General features: G+C 41.9%; 1 protein-coding gene across 1 annotated transcript; it reads right to left on the bottom strand.

Moving 5' to 3' along the window:
* Window positions 1-8645: 8645 nt before the first annotated feature.
* Window positions 8646-20196, bottom strand: LOC120834411 (transient receptor potential cation channel subfamily M member 2). Its single transcript, XM_040202392.2, has 25 exons — window positions 19908-20196; window positions 19545-19713; window positions 19275-19455; window positions 18592-18755; window positions 18326-18506; window positions 18185-18246; window positions 17914-18114; window positions 17490-17592; window positions 15572-15693; window positions 14773-15123; window positions 14509-14646; window positions 14263-14392; window positions 14039-14184; window positions 13781-13893; window positions 12656-12881; window positions 12427-12545; window positions 12210-12342; window positions 11682-11853; window positions 11399-11579; window positions 11097-11278; window positions 10434-10563; window positions 10158-10245; window positions 9853-9937; window positions 9618-9760; window positions 8646-9420 (listed from the first exon to the last, which is right to left on the bottom strand). Exons 1-24 carry the CDS (start codon window positions 20069-20071, stop codon window positions 9666-9668), a joined length of 3636 nt encoding a protein of 1211 aa, XP_040058326.2. The 5' UTR covers window positions 20072-20196; the 3' UTR covers window positions 8646-9420; window positions 9618-9665.
* Between the last annotated feature and the right edge of the window lie 1341 nt (window positions 20197-21537).

Genomic DNA, 21537 nt, shown 5'->3' on the forward strand with positions numbered 1-21537 from the left:
AACATATTACAGTTTCTACCACAAGCCATGCTTTTCCTTTCATTCCGAACAGGTTTCTACCTCTATATGCAATATTACCTCCTCCCATCAGGAAAAGCCATAGTGTGGCCTCGTGTTTATGGTTGCCATCCAGTAAAACTACCATATTGTTGGCTTCATTGCCACTGCGCTTGATATTTGACCCATTTATAAATTTCCTCGTGTAATCCACAGTACTGTTCATTCAATACAACATGAGCCACATGTATTTTGTTTTTTATTACATTAAGTTATGACAACTACTTGATTTTAGCAGCTAATTAGTAATAACCATGTCAGTGTCAAGTTGGACGGAATATTTTGGAACATTTTGGGGAAATGAAATTGAAAGTTCATTCACAACCTCAAAAACTCACAGCTAACCAAACAATCATATTCATTCTTCACACAAACCTTGTAAGTTATCAGATCCTGCAGTGGCAAAAACAAAATGTTTGACTTTATTAAAGTAAAGTCTCAAGGATCAATCACTGAAATAGTTCTGAAATAGTTATATTTCATTTATAAAGTTCAATTGATTCACTCGCATATTTCCCGCTGTTGGGGACACCACCACTCGGTGATGGCACATCAACACTGATAACAGCTCGTCAAAAACTACGGGCAGCTGTGCTCTGCAATCAATTCATTCATTCACTAAAAAGTATACTTTACTCCGGTTTTAAATCTCACTGCAACAAATCTTGCAAACAAATTCCAAAAACTAGCGATGTAGCAAACTGCAACAATTTCAAATATCATAAACAAACATCTTTGAGGAAAAAGTCAATAAAATAAACAATATTTGACAAACAAAAGAAGCTTAATTTACATGCGCTTAAAGAAACATGAACTTCTTTAGTATGTATTACATTCTTCTTGTTTCCACTTAATCCATTATCAAATATTTCAATATGACAATAGTAACAACATTTTTACTTTCAATAATAATAATTATGCGGGTTATTCTCCTGATTATTTGTTTGATCTATAAAATGGGATGGCTAAATAAATTAAGTTAAAATAGAAAAACCATCAGCTCCTCTAGGAACTATCTTTTCAGGAGATATCAAAATGTAAAATGAAATTGAAAGGTAAGAAAAAGCTTCAGTTTCTATCTGGCCTCAGACCTTTCAGTTTAGGAACACAGAACTCTGCTATGGAGTTTATATCTAATCACTTCTATATGAGAAGCAGACAAACACTCATATCCCTTACGGCATGATATTCATTCAACAATATACTTGAAATGCACTTATTGTAAGTTGCTTTGGATAAAAGTGTCAGCTAAATGACATGTAATGTAACGTAATCTTAAATATTGCACAGTTAAGGGGTTTGTGCAGTTAAACTCTGGAGCAGAACAGTGCGGCCAGAACACTTTAGGGCGCCGTTTGTAAAATGTCGCACATTCTAAAATCAGGCACAGTTTTGGTACATTCATCATCATCATATGTAAAAATAAGCACGACAATATTCATATGTCACTTTTTCAAACATTTAGAGAGAAATTCATGTAAATTCATGCAATAACTTTTCCAAGGATAATGTTTGGCAGTAACACAAAGTTGGTGAATAATATAAATGTTTCATCTAAATATAAATGTAAATGTAATAGTTAAATGTTCAGTCTACATGTCAGACTTGACCCCTGAACATTACAGTATTTACAGTAATTCATGCAGCAAGACAAGATGGCGGAAGTCGGAATGAATTAGCTCTCGTAATAGAGCAGGGCTGTCAAACTAATTTTAGGCAGGGTGCCACATCCTGTCCACCTTGACGTCACGCGGGCCGGACCAGTCAAATCATCGGCGATGGTCCGGTCGACGGGGGAGGGTGTCCGTGTCCCCTCCCTAATTTAGGCATAATTTCTGAAGAAATACGAAAAAAAAGTCCAGTTGAAACCAACCGCTTGGAAGAAGTGCTTCATGGGGAGGAAGCTTGAAGGGACAAATGACAGTTTCTAGTCTATTATGGACGTTGAATCTATAAAACCTGCAGAGCCTGACACATGTGACCTGTCCTGCATTGTCTGGAGTTCCTCTATCGAGGACCTTGAAAGGTTATTTTCTATAAGGACCATGACCTGTAATAAAAAAGATGTAAAGTTCACACAAACTCTGTGATTAAGTTATCAGGTCCTGCAGTGGCAATAAATGAGTTGAGATTGTAGCACTTCAATTGAACTTATAATGGCTTTTATCTATAGAAAGTTGTAAATCGGCTTATTTTATAAGAATTGCACTTTCTTGTTTCTTTATCTTCTGAGTTTGTATTGTTATCCATTGTAGTCTGTCCATCCCGGGAGAGAGATCCCTCCTCTGATGTTATCCCTGACGTTTCTTCCCTTTTTTCCCAAGACAGGGTTTTTCATGGGCCGATGTGAGGGTTTCGGAACAGAGAATGTCGCATGTGTACAGACTGTAAAGCCCGCTGAGGCAAATTTGCGATTTCGGGCAATACAAAATAAAATGAATTGAATTGAATTGTTGAAATGCACTTATTGTAAGTTGCTTTGGATAAAAGCATCAGCTAAAGGACATGTAATGTAATCTAATCTAATATTAAGGGGTTTGTGCAGTTCAACTCTGGAGCAGAACACTGCAGCCAACTTCAAAGAATCAGCAGGCTCAAGTTTAAAAAGTAAGAAAAATGTGATAACTAACAGAAGCAGGAACAGTTACAAATTGAACCACGCTAAGAATAGTGTAATATTTAAAAAAGATACAATGTTCATAACACAGAAATTCTTATTCAAATCTTGCAAACAAATTCCAAAAACTAGCGATGTAGCAAACATGAGCCACATGTATTTTGTTATAGATTACATTAAGTTATGACAACGACCTGATTTTAGCAGCCTAGTGTATGCTTCTGCGTTTTCAGAGCGACGCAGACGTAAGCCCCCCTTGCGTGTCCCTTGCGTGCCTTTTCACACCTCCTTGCGTCCTTGCGTGTGTCGAGCCATTTTTCTAAGCTTGCGTCGCTTTTCGTTTTCACTCCCCCCCTCGCACGGCGCTTTACGTCACGCGGGGACGAAATTACGGCGGGCTAACGCGCCTAACCTGGCGACTTCCAAAACTTGACATCCGCCCTCCGCGTCTCGAGAAACACGCGGGTGACGCCGCATTGCTCGGGAATAACGTTACGGGGAGGCGGCCACCGGTCGGTCGTGCCTTCGGTTAGTTGAGTTACTGCATTTTACAACGGCAGTCTCCGCCTCGGCTAACTTGAAAGTGGCGTTTGCCGAAGAAGCTACACGGGCTAAGTGAGTACTTCAGTATCACAGTTGATAGAGAAGTAAAGTACAAAAAAGTTAAAATAACGAAACCTGTAATTATTACTTGTGATGGAATATCATTCACGTCTTACTAAACCTAGCCACGCGAAAGTGAACGAGGTAAACAAATGCTTTCTGTTTCCTCTTCTGAGCGCAGGTCACGTGAAAAATGATCTAAAGATCTGTATCCGGCAGATGAACGAATCGTTCACCTCCCGACCGTGTCTTCGGGTCAATGTTTCCTTCATCTGCCAACCGAGTCTTCGGGTCAATGATTCGTTCAGCGTTCATTTTTCACGTGACCTGCATTCAACGAATCATTTCTGTTTCGTTGGCTGAGCCTATGCAAGTCCCGATGCGTGGCCACGAGAAAATGAACAAATTTTTTTTTGAGAGGACTCGTTACTCTCGAGTCCTTGTAAGGATTCGAATCGTTCACGAACGACACATCACTACCGCAAACGTCGGTTTGCCGGTCGAGAGGTGAACAAAGTTGTGGAGGAAAATACGGGACAAATGTGTCTGCGATGAAAAGCAGCAGTGGCGATGCACGGGGCAATATAGTCTATGATAAATAAATAAACAAATAAATAAATAGACGTGACTCTCTAGGTCGTCTTCAACAAAAACACGTTACTCCGCCTGTTGGCGGTGAATTGCTCTGCAACACACGCAAGACTTTTAGAACCGTGAATTGAAACGAGTGCGTCGACGCAGAAGCATGAGCCAGCCTTTATTTAATCGTCACAGTGACATTGTGTTTACTGCTAGTCATCTAATGTTAGCATGCTAGCACGCTAAGCTAACATGGGAAACATGCTTGAAGTTAAACCGGATTTTAGCATCAGCATGTTAGCAGGTAGCGGATAGTGGTAGCTTAGCAGTATATAAAGTCAAGCCTATAGATTGTTGGCGTCATTGCCACTGCGCTTAATATTTGACACATTTATAGAGTAATAACCATTCCAGTGTCAAGTTGGACATTGTGAAAATGAAATTGAAAGTTCATTCACAACCTCATAAAACTCCCAGCTAACCAAACAATCATATTCATTCTTCACACAAACCTTGTGAGTAAGAGTAAGTCCTGCTGTGGCAATAAATGCGTTGAGATTGTAGCACTTAAAGGCTTTTATCTGTAGCAAGTTGTAAATCAGCTTAGTTGATAAAATTTCACTTTCGTGTTTCTTTATCTTCTGAGTTTGTATTGTCATCCATTGTAGTCTGTCCACCCCGGGAGAGAGATCCCTCCTCTGATGTTATCCCTGACGTTTCTTCCCTTTTTTCCCATGGAAGGGTTTTTCATGTGCGATGTGAGGGTTTCGGGACAGAGAATGTCGCATGTGTACAGACTGTACTGAGGCAAACTTCTTATTTGCGATTTCGGGCAATACAAAATAAAATGAATTGAATTGAATGGTTGAAATGCACTTATTGTAAGTTGCTTTGGATAAAAGCATCAGCTAAAGGACATGTAATGTAATCTTAAATGTTAAGGGGTTTGTGCAGTTAAACTCTGGAGCAGAACACTGCAGACAACTTCAAAGAATCAGCAGGCTCAAGTTTAAAAATTAAGAAAGATTTGATAACAGTGAGTGAACAATCCTATTAATTCTCAGCTAATAAATGCAATCCTGCACACTAAGCTAACATGGGAAACATGCTTGAAGTTATACAGGATTTTAGCATCAGCATGTTAGCAGGTAGCAGATAGTGGCAACCCTCGGTTTCATCTACCTGTATTATAACAGTATATAAAATTGTCAAGCCAAACATTTATAGAGTTTTCTGCACAGATCATTAAAACCTCAACTATTGAACAAAGTAGACTGTGAATTTTAATAATAATTCATCAATAATGTGTTTATGGAGTTCCTAAATTGGTTTTAAAGGAACGTGGTAGTGTCTTCTTCCACATGACTTTCCAGTGAGAAATTGATCTCATTCTGGTTTGTAAAACTATTTTTACCCTTTAGAAAAAAATGTTTGACTATATAAAGTTAAGTCTCTACTGTTAAAGCTGCCAAAAGGGGCTCAGAGGTGTAGTGAGCTGCTGTTTGTTCATGGTTTATTTGAGGCAAAGTGCAGCAGTTTGTCTGCAGCAATCAATGAGTTGCAAAGCACACAAATGTTTCTCCAATCATGAAAATCATAAGGGATTTGTTTCATTATCAAACAAAAAGCAAAACTCACGGTCAATCATGGATAGAGGGATCAATCACTGAAATAGTTCTGTTATTTCTCATTTTTAATTTATAGTTAAATTGATTCACTCGTATATCTCCTGCTGTTCGGGACACCACCACTGGGTGTCGGCACATCACCACCGATCACAGCTAAACTACGAGCCAGCTGGGCTCTGCAATCAATTCATTCATTCATTAAAAAGTGTTTTTACTCGGATTTTAAATCTTACTGCAACAAATCTTACTTGCGATGCAGACAACTGCAACAATTTCAAATATCATGAACAGACATCTTTCATCATCAAACACGAACTTCTTTAATATGTATTACATTCTTCTTGTTTTCACTTATTCCATTATCAAATATTCCAATATGACAATAGTAACATTTTTATTTTGGACATGCATTTTTAATTTGAAATCTTTGTCTTGAATAAAAGCTGATTGAAGGCGGGCAGTGTCTCCGGTGAACTGTTTGCTGTATTTTGAAATAAAAACAGTGAGAACTCTTCGTTTATTCTGCTCTCCAATGCTGTAGTTAAATATCCAAAGCAACGTACAATAAGTGCATTCAACCATAGGGTAAATGTTAGCAGGACTGCTTGGAGAGTTGAACACACAGACTTTATTAAGGCGCCGGTGGGGGGTTTGAAATCAGTTTACAAGATCAAAATAAAAAGCATTCTCCCGGATTTACTTTTTTCTGAGAGAAGATAAAACTGCAGTGGAAAAAGGGTGGGAAATAGATACTGCACAGTCACAGTCCGGACATCTTGGCCTGAGCCAATGAGCAACCTGCACACACTGCTTCGAAACAACTGGACTGCTGGGTTGGCAGTTGGACAAAGACACTGTCAATTATTAGAAATGATAACGAGGCACACGCATGCAGAAGTAACTTTGCTTTAATGAATCCCAACATTTTCCGTTTGACAACCCATGCTTTTCTATTAAACACCAAGGGCACAATTCAATTTGAGAATCTTAAAAAAAAAAAAAAAAGTATATATATTTAGGAGTGATGATTATGTAATAGTCACACATGGAGTTCATTGGACACATATTTTATAAGTGGACCAGGTACTTCTTTACACTTTATGCAGCATGGTCCCTTTCAGAGGTCCATGTTATTATTACGCTATTACTGCTGTTGTTGCATTGTTTTTGAAGGTTGAGCTAGTACTTATTACGGTAGATGCATTTTGATCTGGAATAATGAAAAACTGTACAGAGTAAGATGATGATTTGACTTCATATGTTTTGTATGACAAAAGTAAAGCCTGACTATACTTTCATCCATATAAGGAAGGTGTTATGGTTTGTCTCCGACACCAGACAAGGTTTATGTTCAGACAAAAACACGGCGTAGTTTATTTCACAAGAACTAAAGAGCGTAAGGTTCCGAGGAACAAACAAAAGCTGGCTCCTTAATTGGCAGGGGAAAAAAAAAGAAACAACTCAAAATGTCTCATAGTCCATTGGGCTATTTGGGCATTCACAGTTCAACAAAAAAAAGGAAAACTCACTCTCAATAATCCACAGGAAAAGTTCCTCGTAGGTATCCACAGGGAAATATCCAAACAAGCAGTCCATGGGACGGACGACCTATCTCTCCGGAAACAGGGGACGAACCGCCTATCTCTCAGAGGCACGGACTCGCGACGAGCCACTGGCAGTCCTCCAACTTACCTCCCCGTAGAACGAGCTGCAGCTGCGTAATAAACAGAGCGGCTTCAGGTGTGATCCGGTGAGCGCCTGGCGGCGGGGACGAGCCGTAGCCGTAACTCTCTGGCTGGCCGAGCCGTAACAGAAGGAAAAAGTACCATAATATGAAAGTATGAGGTAGAGTTAATTGCAAACCATACACACACTCTAAAGATTTTCACCGTAAATTAACGGTAACTTAATGCCAGGAATTTACCATTATTTTACGGTAGAATAGTGTAAATGTTTTTTACACTACGTTACTGTCAAATAGATTATAGTAAACTGGCGTGAACTTTAAAGTCAATTAACGGTGAAATACTGGCAGCAGATGCCAGTAATTTGCTGTTTTTTATGGTACACTGCCGTGGAATACAGTATGTTACCGTATAATGGATTACTATATGTTACAATAAACTTGAACTAATTTTACTGTGAATTACCTGCAATTTACTGGCAGTTGACGCTAGTAATTTACAGTTTTATTTACAGTGCCCTTCCATAATATACAGTATGTTGCCGTATATTTGTTACCATAGGATTACTGTTTTTGTGTTATAAATACCAGAATGTTACCGTTTACTTATAACCGTATACTTTTGCATTTGATTCCTCACAAATGAAAGAAAGACAACCAATCTCTTTTCGGCCATAGTGGTTGGATTTTATTAGATGCCTTTAAGACAAAAATGTTAGACATTTGTAACCAAGAACAAAACATAAAATATGCCACATGTATACAATAATAAAAAAAAGAATCATAAAATGATTAGGAACAAGCTAAACTAACTGCAACAATACGCTATGGAACACTTTCAATTGACCGCAGCAAACGGCTGGCGTCCTTAATCCAGTGGCTACTTACCAACGTTACTTGGAGAGACGAGGCAATGAGAAACTCCTCCGATGTTGAACTGCACTGACAGGTGTTCTGTATGAACTGAGATTACGCGGCTGACGTCACGTTCAGGAGCAGTCGGTCACGATTAACACTCAAATGTCTTTTAGGCGATGAACACTTTGAATAATACAAATATTTATAATCTTTACATTCAGGCCACTGGAACGACAGCGAAGGCGGTGCATGGGATAGGGAGGGTGTGCTGTGCAGCACAAAGTCAGCAGTTTGAATCCTGGCTGCTCCCTGTGCCAAGTCGAAGTGTCCCTGAGCAAGACCCCTAACCCCCGATTACTCCACATATAATTATGTCAAACTATGGGCGTTTTGGATAAAAGTGACGAAGAAGTGAAGCTGCATGTATAGTAATGTCCTGTAAGTCAAAGTCATCTCATTATGATGATTTACAGGACCTGTTTTTCAGTGGCTGACATGGGCTTCCATACATTAACCTAACAGATGTAGATGGATTGTGATTCACTGCACTTGCATGTGTATTTCCACCACTTCATAAAATATATGTAACATGCAGTTGAATTACGGTAGTCTGCTATTATTGTAAATTGACAGCTTTAACAGTTTATTCATGAAATTGGCCGTTAATTTACAAGCAAGGCATGGAAATGTACCTGTATATTAGTTATTATGACATACTGTAAGATACCGTTAGAAATGCAACGTAAATTGACAGCAATTTGTTACAGTGCAGATACCTTGAAATACAGCAGAATTGAGCAGATTACTTATTTCATAAGTAGACTAGGTACTTCTTTACACTTGCAGCATGGTCCATTTCAGAGGTCCATGGTTTTATAAACCTATAACTGCTGTTGTTGCGTTGTTATGGATGATTACGCTAGTACATAATACAGTAGATGCATTTTGATCTGGAATAATGCAAAATTGTATAAACAGTAAGATGAGGATTTGCATTCATATGTTTTGTATGTTAAAAGTAAAGCCAGACTGTACTTTCATCGATATGGGGAAGGAAAAAGTAGCTTAACATTTTGATTGCTGTCCTAAACACATTCATGCAAATAAAAATAACAAATCCCGGCAGCATAACATTATGGCTTCGAAGTGTTTTGATTCAACTGCTTTTGGTGTAACTGAATTAATACAAAGGCCACATGAACAGGGAGAGAAAAACCCCGCGGATGGAGAGGCACATTTAAAGCTACAACAGCGCAGCACTACCCCTAACCCAAGAACATCAGAACTTCTTGTTGTGCAGCTTCGCAACCAGCCGCAAATACTCTTTGATGGGAGTGCAGTCTGGTTTCGCCGCTCACCTCCTGCCACTGAAGAGCATCATTGCTGCTCTCCACCTGAGACAGATAATCACGAAAAACAAAAAGTTACTCCATCTCCTCTGTAGGGGATGTCAGCTAAAATGCAAAGGGAAATAAACGATCCCCTTCAGAGGCATGATAAGTTGCCATTTGAATCCAATAAATAATGTGTTATAATGCAGTGGTGATGTGGGGAACCAGTAGCTAATGGTTTTGTGGTGGAAGTGAGATACCTCCCATGGCACCTTCTCCTCAGGCACAGGAAACGTGTGAGTCTGCTGTTAGGATAGTGGAGCTGACGGGCTCACATGGTTTCTGTCCTCTTTCTCTGATGGATCTATCAGAGTCTCAGTAGACTCGTCTGCTGCACTCCAAGCTGCAGGGAAGGATTAAAGTGAGCGAGAACAAGAGGAGATACGCCCTGCGATATGTTAACATCCATATTGAGTGAGGAAGTTTTGTGCTGACTTGGCGGTTGTGCTTCTTTTGCTGCAAAACCCTGACTTTTCAAACTGTCCATAATCCACTGCAGGGCTTTGGCTGACTGGCAGGCCTAGTGAGAGTAATTAAAAGTGGGTCAAACAACATGACAACAACGTGACATCTTAGAGCAAAGTGAAGATTATCAATTTTTCCACCAACATCCGGGAAGACATTTAAACAGGTTACAAAGTGTGTCATCTCTTTTGTGCATCGTGACATCTCCCACGCACAGCGGGAGATGTCACAAACACAGGTCCGACATCAGTGATGAGCAAATATGGAGTCACAACCTGCTCCTCTAGTCCAGCCAGTCTTTGCACCACGGCAGCAGAACTCGTCTCCTCTTCCCTCTCCAGCCGATCGGCTATGGTGGTAACCCTCAGGAAACAGACAAGAACAGTGTGGGAGTCTGATATTTTGTTAGACCTTATATAGTCTTTTTGTTTAGGCAAAGTATTAATAGGTTTTGTAACTTTACAAACTAAAATATATTAAGGCGTGGCGTGTTGCCTCACGTGGACAGGCTGTGGACGCAGTTACACTAGAGGACATTTCTGTGGGATTACTTTTGAAATGTGTCCAGGATGCGTTGCTCCATGCTCTGGTTCTTTTTCTGCTTCGTGGACAGCAGGTATCTGTCCTTCATCAGGGCCTCCCAGGACAACAGCTCCTCTTCCTTCATCTGTAACTTACTCTCTAAAAGAATACAGCGTCACATACTTTTTAATACTATGATACTGTGAAGGGGTCACAGGTCGTCGGATTAATGGAGAAAGGACAGTGGTTGCGATCTTCCCTCATCAACAAAAATTCCAATATCAGGCAAAAATATATTGACATGTGAATCTCATTCGGAGACGGCCGAATCAACTCAACCCTTTGATGAGGACCTTGAGATGTGCTTGAAAGCTTGAGAAAATCTCCATATAGCACATTTTGAGATTGTGTTTATTATTCTTATTTGTTTTCTCAATCCCTTATTATTCAAAATCTAATAATAAACCTTTGCGCTCTGGTCAGAGAACAGTTCAATGTTTGTTATGCCAAAGCAGATCAGGGGATAAGATTTGACCATCACGACAGAAATCTGGTTTATAAATGGAGTTATTGGAGTTAAAAAATCTACAAGAGTGTTACTCTATCAGCTTTTTAGCAGAGCGATACAATTAGAAAAAAAAAGTCTGAAACATATTGCCACAAAGCCTTCTTATAAATAAGTCCATACTTACTAGACTCCTCACTTATGATGGAGGCCTTGATTGGAAACATGTTGCGAACAAAGAGGTAAAAATGGCTGAAGATGATGAAAGGAGGAGGGGCGGCTGGGCGGCTGTGGTACTCCTGGATCAGCTCGTATCTTTGAAACTTCCAAATTCTGTCTGTGTTGTCCTGAACGGTCTGGAACGTAAAGCTGTGCAGGAACACAAAGAGATAAAGAGGACGACGAGGACACACGGCTACAAAGTAGTATTATGGTGCAGAAAGAAGCTCAAATTGTGATTAAGATAGGGAGATGTGGAGGAGAACTCACTTGAAGATGGCTATGAGCAAGTTGAGCAGCAGTATGTTGGCAAAGAGCAAGTAGACACACAGCATGATGATGGTGAGCCACTCGGGGAAGGCTGGCGTTAGGTTTTCATTCAGCACAGGACACTTTGGCTTCAGAGGATCGGTGCCATTCATGCTGCAGGAGTCCAAATCAAATGCAGCATCTGCAGAGGGCAAAGAAATTGTTTTTCTTCACAATAATATTTTAGTCAAACAACCAGGCCCGAGCTTTGAAATGTGAGTAATTATCTCTCGAATTAACTCACAGTCAATATTTGTGGGAAAATCCCCAAATATGATGCGATACGGCTCATATATTGCCCCGCGAACAATCCAGCCCAGCCGGTTGTCGTTGTGGATGAGGATGCCCTGTTTGGCCACTCCGTACGCTACCACCCAGATACTCAGCAGGAACATGAAGAAGAACATATCCGTCATCTGGAAGGACCAACACACATCACTGACATGTGAGGATGTACAGGAGACTTCCTTCTTGTATAGTTAACAGTGAAAGTTTCACTATTGAAAGAGGTTAACCTGTTGCTCTGCATGTACTCTGTGCACAAACAATAATGACTTTTGACTATCTGAAATCAGACCAGCTGCAACCCTTGGCTCAAAAACACCTTTTATTTAGCATTAAAAACATCTGCAGACAGCAGCTGGAAGGCCAGTGAGGCAGAAACCTCCCTTTGTATCAGATAAACGGTGTTTGCAAAGCATAGTGGGTCTCTGTAGTTGCTCCCACATGATATCAGGTCAGCATTCGTAACCTTTGTACGTAAGCCTCTCACCATCCTCCTGACTATGATGATTTTGGGTCCCAGGGTACTGCTGATAGTGAAGATGGCCATGAACCGGAGGCAGAAGACCACAAAGTCGATGCAGAGGAGGATTTTACCCGCGTAGAACAGCTCAGTTGTCAGCCTGAAATAGAGAAACTTTGCGATTTAGAGGAGAGTGGTGCACTTCTATTGCCTCAATTGATTGTAAGGGAGGAATGAAACCTACCTAAATGTGAGGCCAATAGCAAAGAGAATGATGGACAGAACATCTAAAATATTCCACAGGTCGTTGATGTACATCTTGGCTTTCTTATGAAACCCAAAGCCATCAGGATCATATAACACCTGAGGCAGAAAACGCACATTGCATTTGTCAGTTAAGCAAAGTGGTGGTATGAATATTTCTTAGAATGGGGAACCCTCGGAAGGCAGCATCCAGCTTGTGTCTCGCTCACCTGCCTGACCTCCTCGCACACCAGTGAGAGCAGCCAGACGTAAAGCAGCATCTCCCCAGCAGAGGGCGTAGCCTGGAAGTCAATCATCACCACCACAGCATACAGGAAGAGGAAGGCAAAGGAAGACACAACATTCCAGTAAAACTTGACCTGCGGAGAGCTGTACAGATAGACCAGCCGGCTCCGGCAGCTCAGAGGCTTCTGGCGCTCCGGGTCGGGGGAGTCACTGTGGAGAGAACGGCCACTGGAGGGTCAGAGACATCTAGCACAAGCTTTACCCCAATTGATCTTCAACATCTCTACTTTCACAAGGAGAAAAAGGTCAAATATGAAGATGTGTACAAACTCTCATACCGAGACACTCTTACGCGTACTAATGAAACACTCGTTCGCTCGGGAGTAAATTGTTATGAAGGCTGACCAACCGACCGCAGGAATGAAACAACTAACTTCTTGTCTGAAAAGTCCTAAAATTACTTTCCGTGACTTAACTATAGTAGTATTTATAAACTTGGACCTACACAAGGACTCACAAATCTTGAAAGCATATTAAGGAAGGGCGTAAGTTTGTCCCTTTTTGCTGTTCAAAACCTGCCCTCCATGCTTAACCCCAACCCACTAGTCAGATGCTCTTACATGCACTGGTGAGATTAGTCGTATGAATACATCTGAAACGCTTGCATATTTATCTAAATTTGTTATATCTTATATCTTTCAATCATATCTAAGAGATTCAGTTACAACCTTTTCATATGTGCATGCATGAGTGTTTCAGATACATACGTATGAATGAATTTCATATGTATGTGTTTATGACACAGCAGTATACATGTATGCGCGTGTGTTTCTCGTGTAAGTGTTTCAGATGAGTATGTATAATGTTTTATATATGCACATGCATAGGTTCACAGAGCATATGTGTACGTGTAAATGTCTCAGTAGTCTGTGGTGTGTGTGAGAGCATTTTAATAGCGAACGTAAGTGTTTTATTAGTACGTGTAACAGTGTCTCAATAGTTAGTCCGAAACATCATTGACTACTATGTGACCATTTAAAACACCGGCCGGGCCGACTCCAACAAGAGGTCTGCTCTCATAGTTTCACACATGTAACAGATCGACTCACCTGAACGCCAGAAAGCCGGTGTAGATGAGTGGAAAGAAGACCATGCAGATCAGCACTCTCCACACGGGGTTGTCCACTGAAAGCCCACCGCACCAGATCTGCGTCAGAAGAGCCTTCAAGACAGACCTTTAATCAGCAATCAATGTTTTGTTTTTTGGTACACTAATAACATCTGGATTCAACGTTGACTGTTCTGGGTCACGGTGCAGATAGATGGCAAAGCATACGAGTGTTTTATAATAGGGACGTTTTCCCAACCTGAACGCCCGACTGAGCTACAAAGCTTTTATCGTCAGCCTCCAGGGCCAACCTCAGGCACGTGGTCCTCCCCCAAGACGGAGACACACAAACCAACAGCTTACGGGCCCGCTCTTCATCGTTGTCGTGGCACTCGCTGAACACACCTGTGAAACGCACACAACGAGGCCCGTGCTGAACTTGTGACGTCTCACGTCAGTAAAGTGGTTTCTGAGGTACTCTACCAATGGCGTGATCCTCAAAGTGACTGGCGAGCTCCCGCATGTCCTCCGCCTCGTCCGCATCACTTTCCTCCTCGGCCATCGTCTTCAGGATCTTACTGGCGGCCAGAGCGGCGGACATGCAGTCTTTGCACTGTGCACGGGCAGATACAGAAAGATGCAACAGCATGCATGTTTCCAAACACACACACAAACATACATGTACATGCAAATGGGTATTTTCAGTTTAACAGTAAGAGATTTTATCACCAACTCCCAGGCAACTTCAGCCAGCTCTTTGTTGTTCTGGACTACAGCCCACAGGAAAAGGTCTCTGTCGGGGTTCCCCTGTGCATCCATATTGTTCTCCCTGAGTTGCATTTGAGAAGCCATTGAACCTTTGGACAGCTAGATTAAAAGGAATTAATATGTTGCATTAAATTAACGGTTACACTTCTGTGTCTAAAATACCAAAACCCTACATTGATTACAAGGTACGTACGTTGAAACCTTCTGACGGATAAACAAACTCACTGATACAGATGTGTCCTCTGTAAGCATTTCGAACTGACATGACATGTCGGCGGGTGGGTAGAGGAGCTTGGTGAAACTGCCCAGTAGGTGGCGCACCTCATTGGACACATGAGTCATGAAGGTTGTTTCACCTCGACCCGGGCGAGCTTGAGGTTTGCGGCCGAGTCTCTGGACCCGCTTGTCCAGCTTGCGGACGAAGATGCAGCCGGGCATCTTTCTGTAGAGGTCGCACAGAGTCTCCTCGTCTTTCAGGAAGTCTTTCAGGCTCACGCCGTTCTCCAGCAGCAGACTGACAAACTGGGGCTTGTTGCCGACCAGGGCTGAGAACATAGCCCAGTGGAGGTCGCTGGACTTGACGTGAACGTGACAGGAAAACACAACAGGTGTGTTTTCAGAGAACCTTCTTTATTTGATGCAGAAAAGTTGGATTGTTGAGGTTACAATATAAAAAGTTAGACAATTATGTAAATTGAATTTAATGGCAGTGTGGAGAGAAAGACAGTATTTTATCATACTACTCATGATTTTATAATGCAATAGTCTATTTCTCTTAATATCATACAATATTTTGTATACACGAAATGGGTTCATGCTGCTATTAGTTGAAATCTGTTCACCACCCAAGCGTTTTGCTTCTTTAAACGATGACTGCGAAACGGGTCAATTGCGGGATCACCTTCCATACCTAATACATTAACTTATCTTAATAAAGAAGACCAGGGAGGTTCAGTTCTGACAGTCTTACAAAGATTGCTGCTGTTGCAGGTGTTTCAGTGTGTTGTGTTAGAGGCAATCTCACCTTCCACTGGCTCTCCTCAGTGAAGATCTCCGTCTCAGCTAAGTCCACCCGGTTCCAGGCGATAGCCAGCTCCAGCTGCCCTTTCCAGCTCTCGATTCCCAGTCTCTCGCTGGCCCTCGAAGCTGAGTGGAGAATATGTAGTGAAAAGATTTATCTCAGACGGAATTCTGTTTTCATTTTGAATTATTCAATTAGAGCTATATGGGAAGATAAATGGCATCAATCCTAAAATTCAAAGAGCTGGAATTAGTTTGTAGTCTAAGACTGATTTATAATCATAATCAACAAATGAATGAATGTATTTATTCTGTGACGGGACCAGGGATCACACCGCAAGTTCAAGCAGCAATTATCTTAAAATTGGCAGCAAAATTCTAACAAACTTGGAACTTGGCCTCAAACCAAAAAAGACAGAGGATGTCCTCACCCGAGACGCCGCAACGGGGCGGGCAACCCAGGCAATTACCGAGGGCCCAAAGCTGAAGGGGGCCCCGAGGGACGGCTGACGTTATTGACAAAACAATGGAACTGCTTTAGACGCTGCAACGACAACGCATCTGAAATGCCCCACGCAGGGCCCCTTTTTGTCACCGGCTAGTTGCTAGTAAGGGCCCCCGACAGACGACTGATATGGCTCCATATCAGCAGCACAACTTGAACCCCTCGAAGACACTGCAACGACACGTCGGAAATCTCCCCAATGGGGCCCCCTTACTAGCGTCCATCGACGTCCGGTCCCAGTCAAACACACAGATGACAAAATGAAGCGAACATATCTCTCTGGGCTTGTACCAGGTTAATGTTGTGAGCAAGCTGCTGCAAAGTCCAGATGTTTCTCTGGAAACTCTAAGCATTGCATTGCGTCTGCTCTTGACTCTTCCTGTCTCTGTTGCCTCTGGTGAGAGGAGCTTTTCTGCTTTGAAGTTGATCAAAACCTATTTGAGGTCAACCATGTGCCAGGAGAGGCTGACATGGCACTGAGTTCAATGTAAAGAGATGTTCGGAGGTCGTTAGATAAGGAAGACATGATGGCTGCATTTGCAGAAGCCAAGGCCTGCTAGCAGTAAAAAAGAGGCACTACAACTGGACTGTGGATATAGGACCAAGGTGTCACAGCAAGTCATCAATTCTTCCTTTGCACTTCAATTCCTTGTTTGTTTGTTTGTTTTTTTGCTTAGTTGCGTTTTTATCATTTTGAAGTTTGCACATTTCAGTTTTGTTTGTTTTTCTGTTATTTAAATGTTGTGTGTAAAGTTTGCATTCAGATAGTTATGTTATTGATTATTTATTTTTATATGTTAATTGTTTAATAAAAGATTTTTTTACTAATCCGTAGTCCTGGATTTCATTTATCATGATTCTGGGGTGCCCCATGGTCCTTCTTGCCTAGGGCCCCCAGGGGGTCTAGAAACGCCCCTGGTCATCACTAAGTGAGTAGAACGACTGACCGGAGATGCATTTCAATTCCTCCATTGTTAATAGATTTAAAAATTGGAAATTACAAGCAGAGCAGTTCAGCTGTGGGAATAAATGTAGAATTGTAGAGTCATTGCATCAGTCAGTATAGTTTTCTTTTAAGATATACATTAAGAGCGCTCAATATGTTTCTCAAGATCAGTATAAGGATGAAACCTTTCATATTGTGTATGAATAGATTACGTGTGGCTGTCAGTGCCTTGTTGTTTAGAAAAGCAAGAGCTTTAGCTGAAAGAAGAATATCAGATTTTTCAGTCTTGATTTCGACACATTTGCTGTCGCACTCCATTCGATTAGTCGGCTGAGAAGCAACATTATACTTTCTAATAGCTGCTTTGGCAACAAGCCTCCTCGTTTGTGTACTTACTGCTGTGTTGTACGCATGTAGTCAGTCTAGACTTGTACAGAGACTTTTGTAAAAACAAAACAAAAAAAACCATACCTTTGAGCAGGGCTTGGAGTATAGCCACATCCACATCTCTGTGATTATCCTCGCTTATTCTGAATACTGTCAGCAAGTGAGAGATCTGGATGATGTACTGAATCTGGCACAGATTGGAGACACAAAGAGTTAAGGTTTCACATCAGACCTGGAGACCCATGCCGGGGGATCTTAGACAGTTGGTCATACGAAAACGTCTCCGTTAAGGTATTACGGTCCTTAATCGAGAGAGAGCAGAAAACAGGAGAGGACCTAAAATTAAACCTTGTGGCACACCACAAGTGAGCTTTTGTATCAAATCCAGCTGTCCAATAACAGTAAACAGTTAAGAGATCCTCATGGTAAACTTAGTAGTAAACTGTAGTAAGATGGAAACAGTAGTGTGGAAAGTAGTCTAATTGTTGAGGTCAGTATGTTCATATACCTTCTCGGTCCATTTTATGATCTTGCAGTCTGAGAAGTTTTCATACTCTTGGCCAAAGAACTTTTTCATTAACTGCTGAATGAGGGCGATGGTGACCTGGAACAATGGCAATCCTGCCACTTGAGCAATCACATCAGCTATTCTCCCAGAGCCCTCCAAGATCACACACGGTGTCCCGTTCAGCATGGCGTTATAAATGGTCTGAGAAGAGACACACAAGACTGTCGGACAAAGACTGAGAGAGCGAGAGACAGACAACTGATTCACTCACATTTAGGGTGCCTGGTCCTCCATCCAAAACCACACACACCACGGGGATTGTGACGCTACTCTCTGGAAGTAAGACAGTAGAACGATAAATTTTAAACAGATTTAAGATTTTAACTGCGACATTGCATCAGCTGATTTTGACCTCTGTTTCCGAGAAGCTTTCCGGAGATGCATTTTTCCAGACTGCTACGCAATTCAATCTCCACTCCGTAGTTCCCTTGGGTCCCATCATCCACCATCAGGAAGTGGGTGTGGTTGTTATCAAGGCAAGAGAGTCGGCCCTGGCCCTCGATGTCCAGCTCGTAATTGGCTGGAAAACAACCCTGCAGACATGAAGAAGAGAGAGATGTGGGAAAAAGACTTGTGCCATGCAGGTGATGAATCTCGTTAAAAAGATGAGGCGAGTACCTCTGGATTCACTAAAGCATCCCTGTTGTGAATTATTCCCCACGTTGCAACTCCAATAGCCACAATCTGGCCCTGCATGGAGCTGCTCAGTGCGTGGTCCCTCACGGCCCGCCCAACATGCTTCATCACACCAGCGTGCGTACCCCCAGTGATGATCCACGCTCCTGGGTACAGCATGGGCACAACCACCAGTCACATGTTAAATCAGTGAGCGTTAGACAGTGCCGGGGGGGAAGATAATATTATCTTTTGAGAGAGTCAGGCTAACTGTCTTCCCTGCTTCCATTCTTTATGCTATGCTAAGCTAACTGGTTAAAGCCTCTTATACAGCAGACAAGTAGGAAAATTGTTGTTTGAATTGTAGGAATGATGGCTGGCATCTTTAAGTACACACAAGAACACACTATATAAAGTATTTGGTATACATGCCAAATCCCAAATACTTTATGCACTTAGAAAGTGAGCAGTGGAAGATTAATGAGCGGGTAATGAGGAAACACTGCACTTTAAATAGCACTAGGTAGTAGGAGGATTGGACCTTTGGGGCGTATATGGTGCATTTTACCACATGCACACACACCCTAACCCTAACCCTCTCCATTAATTCCCCATGTACCAAGTAAAACACATGCTCACACACACTGTGGCTAATGATTGGTGCTCCTTTGAGGTCTAAAGCTCACCTGTTGTCTGGGCCACTTTGATGAGACCTCTGTGGAACATGCTCTTGAGACGAGGTTTGAGATAGAAGTTCTTGGCTCCTCCGGTCACTGAGATCAGCAGGTTGGGAGGGGAAAGTTTCCACTGTTCGGTCAGTAACTTGTACAGGATTTCCGGGCTTGTGTCTGTGGACACTCGTGCATACTGGGAACGCCGGACAGATACAAAGGCCAGTTTGAAAACGCAGGAACACATTCACATGTAATGTCATCATAGAAGAAGGATGGTGTCACCTTGCCAGTCTTCTGTCCCGAACCACCAAAGCTGATGTCTCCAAAAGCATCAGTGGGAACTTCACGCACATGTCTGTCTTTGTTCCAAGACTCGCCTGTGAAATTGTCTGGCTTGATAGCTTCATCCACATGATCAGTCTTTGGGTGGCCACACTTGCATGCATCCTCTCTGGTGGAGAAACAAAAGCTACCACTTGAAACATTTTCCTGTAGACGGACAGTTTGAGTAATTACCCCGAAACAACAGACTGATTTAAATGATGCAACTGCCCTCACAGCTATTCGGGGCGATGCCTCCCTGCACAATAACACAACGGAGGACGGACGCCAGCAGAAATCTACAGTCAGAGCAGCTCATCATACCTGACACCTTTTTCGTAGAAGCAGCATTCCCTCTTACGGATGTTCTCCTTGATCCAGGACGTAAAGGAGGAAGGCTGAAAAGAAGGGGAGGGAGAAATGTTCTTCGAAGCTCTGACTGTCCTGATTGAAGGAAACCGCTTGGACTTAATAACAGCTTCCTCCATCCTGAATGATGGTGGAGGGAAAATAGTGCACAGTTTTGTCTCCGCCTGAGAGCACACAGCATGAGAGGAGAGAGGAGGCTCTGCAGTCAGTGCCGCCTCACTCAGCAATGCATCAGTGATGTCAGAGGCCGGCAGACTGCTGAGACCGGATTAAATGTTGTTTCCGGCAAGTAGCAAGAGTGCCAGTTCTGGATCGATAGAGAAGATCAAGCTGCATTAGAGAGAGGATGGATGAAACGCCCCATTAAGGAATCCATTGTGTGTTTAGTTAATGATTCTAATATTATTAGATAAAAAATGTATTGTACTTAAAACAGATGAATATAGTTCAGTTTTTTTATTACATTTACAATAGTATCCAGTTATGAAAAGTAGCTAAGGGCATTTATTTGTTAAGTACCGTAATCACGTGGATTTGAGGTATACTTTCCATTTAATTGTACCTTATTTTCTCTATTGCAATTTTCACAGGATAAATGTGCATTTGACTCCACTGCTTCTGCTTAGCCTCAGGAATAAATGATGACAGGGACCCTTTTCTAAAATAAGTGTTACACAGTATATAGTGTGATAAACACGGTTTGACACAGGAAAACACTCACCGCTGGGATTTGTTGAGGATTGCTCTGCCGTTTAGGCATCATTTCTGAAGAAATAACAAAAAAAGTCCAGTTGAAACCAACCGCTTGGAAGAAGTGCTTCATGGGGAGGAAGTTTTAAGGGCCAAATCCCAGTTGTTTCTAGTCAATTATGGACTTTGAATCTAGAAAGCTTGCAGAGCCTGACACATGTGACCTGTTCTGCATTGTCTGGACTTCCTCTACTGAGGCCCTGGTTGAAAAGTCTCAACCAAAACAATACAAATATTTAAAGTCTACACAAACATTCAGTTATCAGATACTGTAGTGGCAATACATCCATTGAGATCCTAAATGTTAAACTGTTAAGGGGTTTGTTGAGTTAAACTCTGGAGCAGAACACTGCGGCCAGTCCGGCCGCTAATACAACGTCAAAGAATCAGCAGGCTCAAGTTTAAAAATTAAGAACAGAAGCAGGTACAGTAAGAAAGTGAATTACACTAAGAATAGTGTAATATTTTGCAAAATAGATAACCTCCTCCTCCCCGGCCCATTTTACTAAATACAGTAAGTGTGGATTTCTGAAGATTCTGCCTTGGCATGGCAGTCTTTCTGCATCTAATATCAAAACATGTCCTACATCATCATATTTCATAACATCGTATTTGTCACGGTGTGGTTCACTTCCTGTCTTATTTTGTAGTTTTCTGCCACTCGTGTCCCCGGGTAACTTCACTCCCTGCCTTGTCCTGTCATCCCCTGTGATCGTCTAATAGTTTCCACCTGTGTCCAATCACCTGCACCTCCCTTGTGTATTTAAGCCGTGTGTCTCTTGTGTCACTTGTCGCGTCATTGTCTATCGTCGTGGATGTTCGTAGTTCCTGCCTG

The sequence above is a fragment of the Gasterosteus aculeatus genome, chromosome 16 (assembly GCF_964276395.1).
Source record: "Gasterosteus aculeatus chromosome 16, fGasAcu3.hap1.1, whole genome shotgun sequence".
NCBI classification, from domain to species: Eukaryota; Metazoa; Chordata; class Actinopteri; order Perciformes; family Gasterosteidae; genus Gasterosteus; species Gasterosteus aculeatus.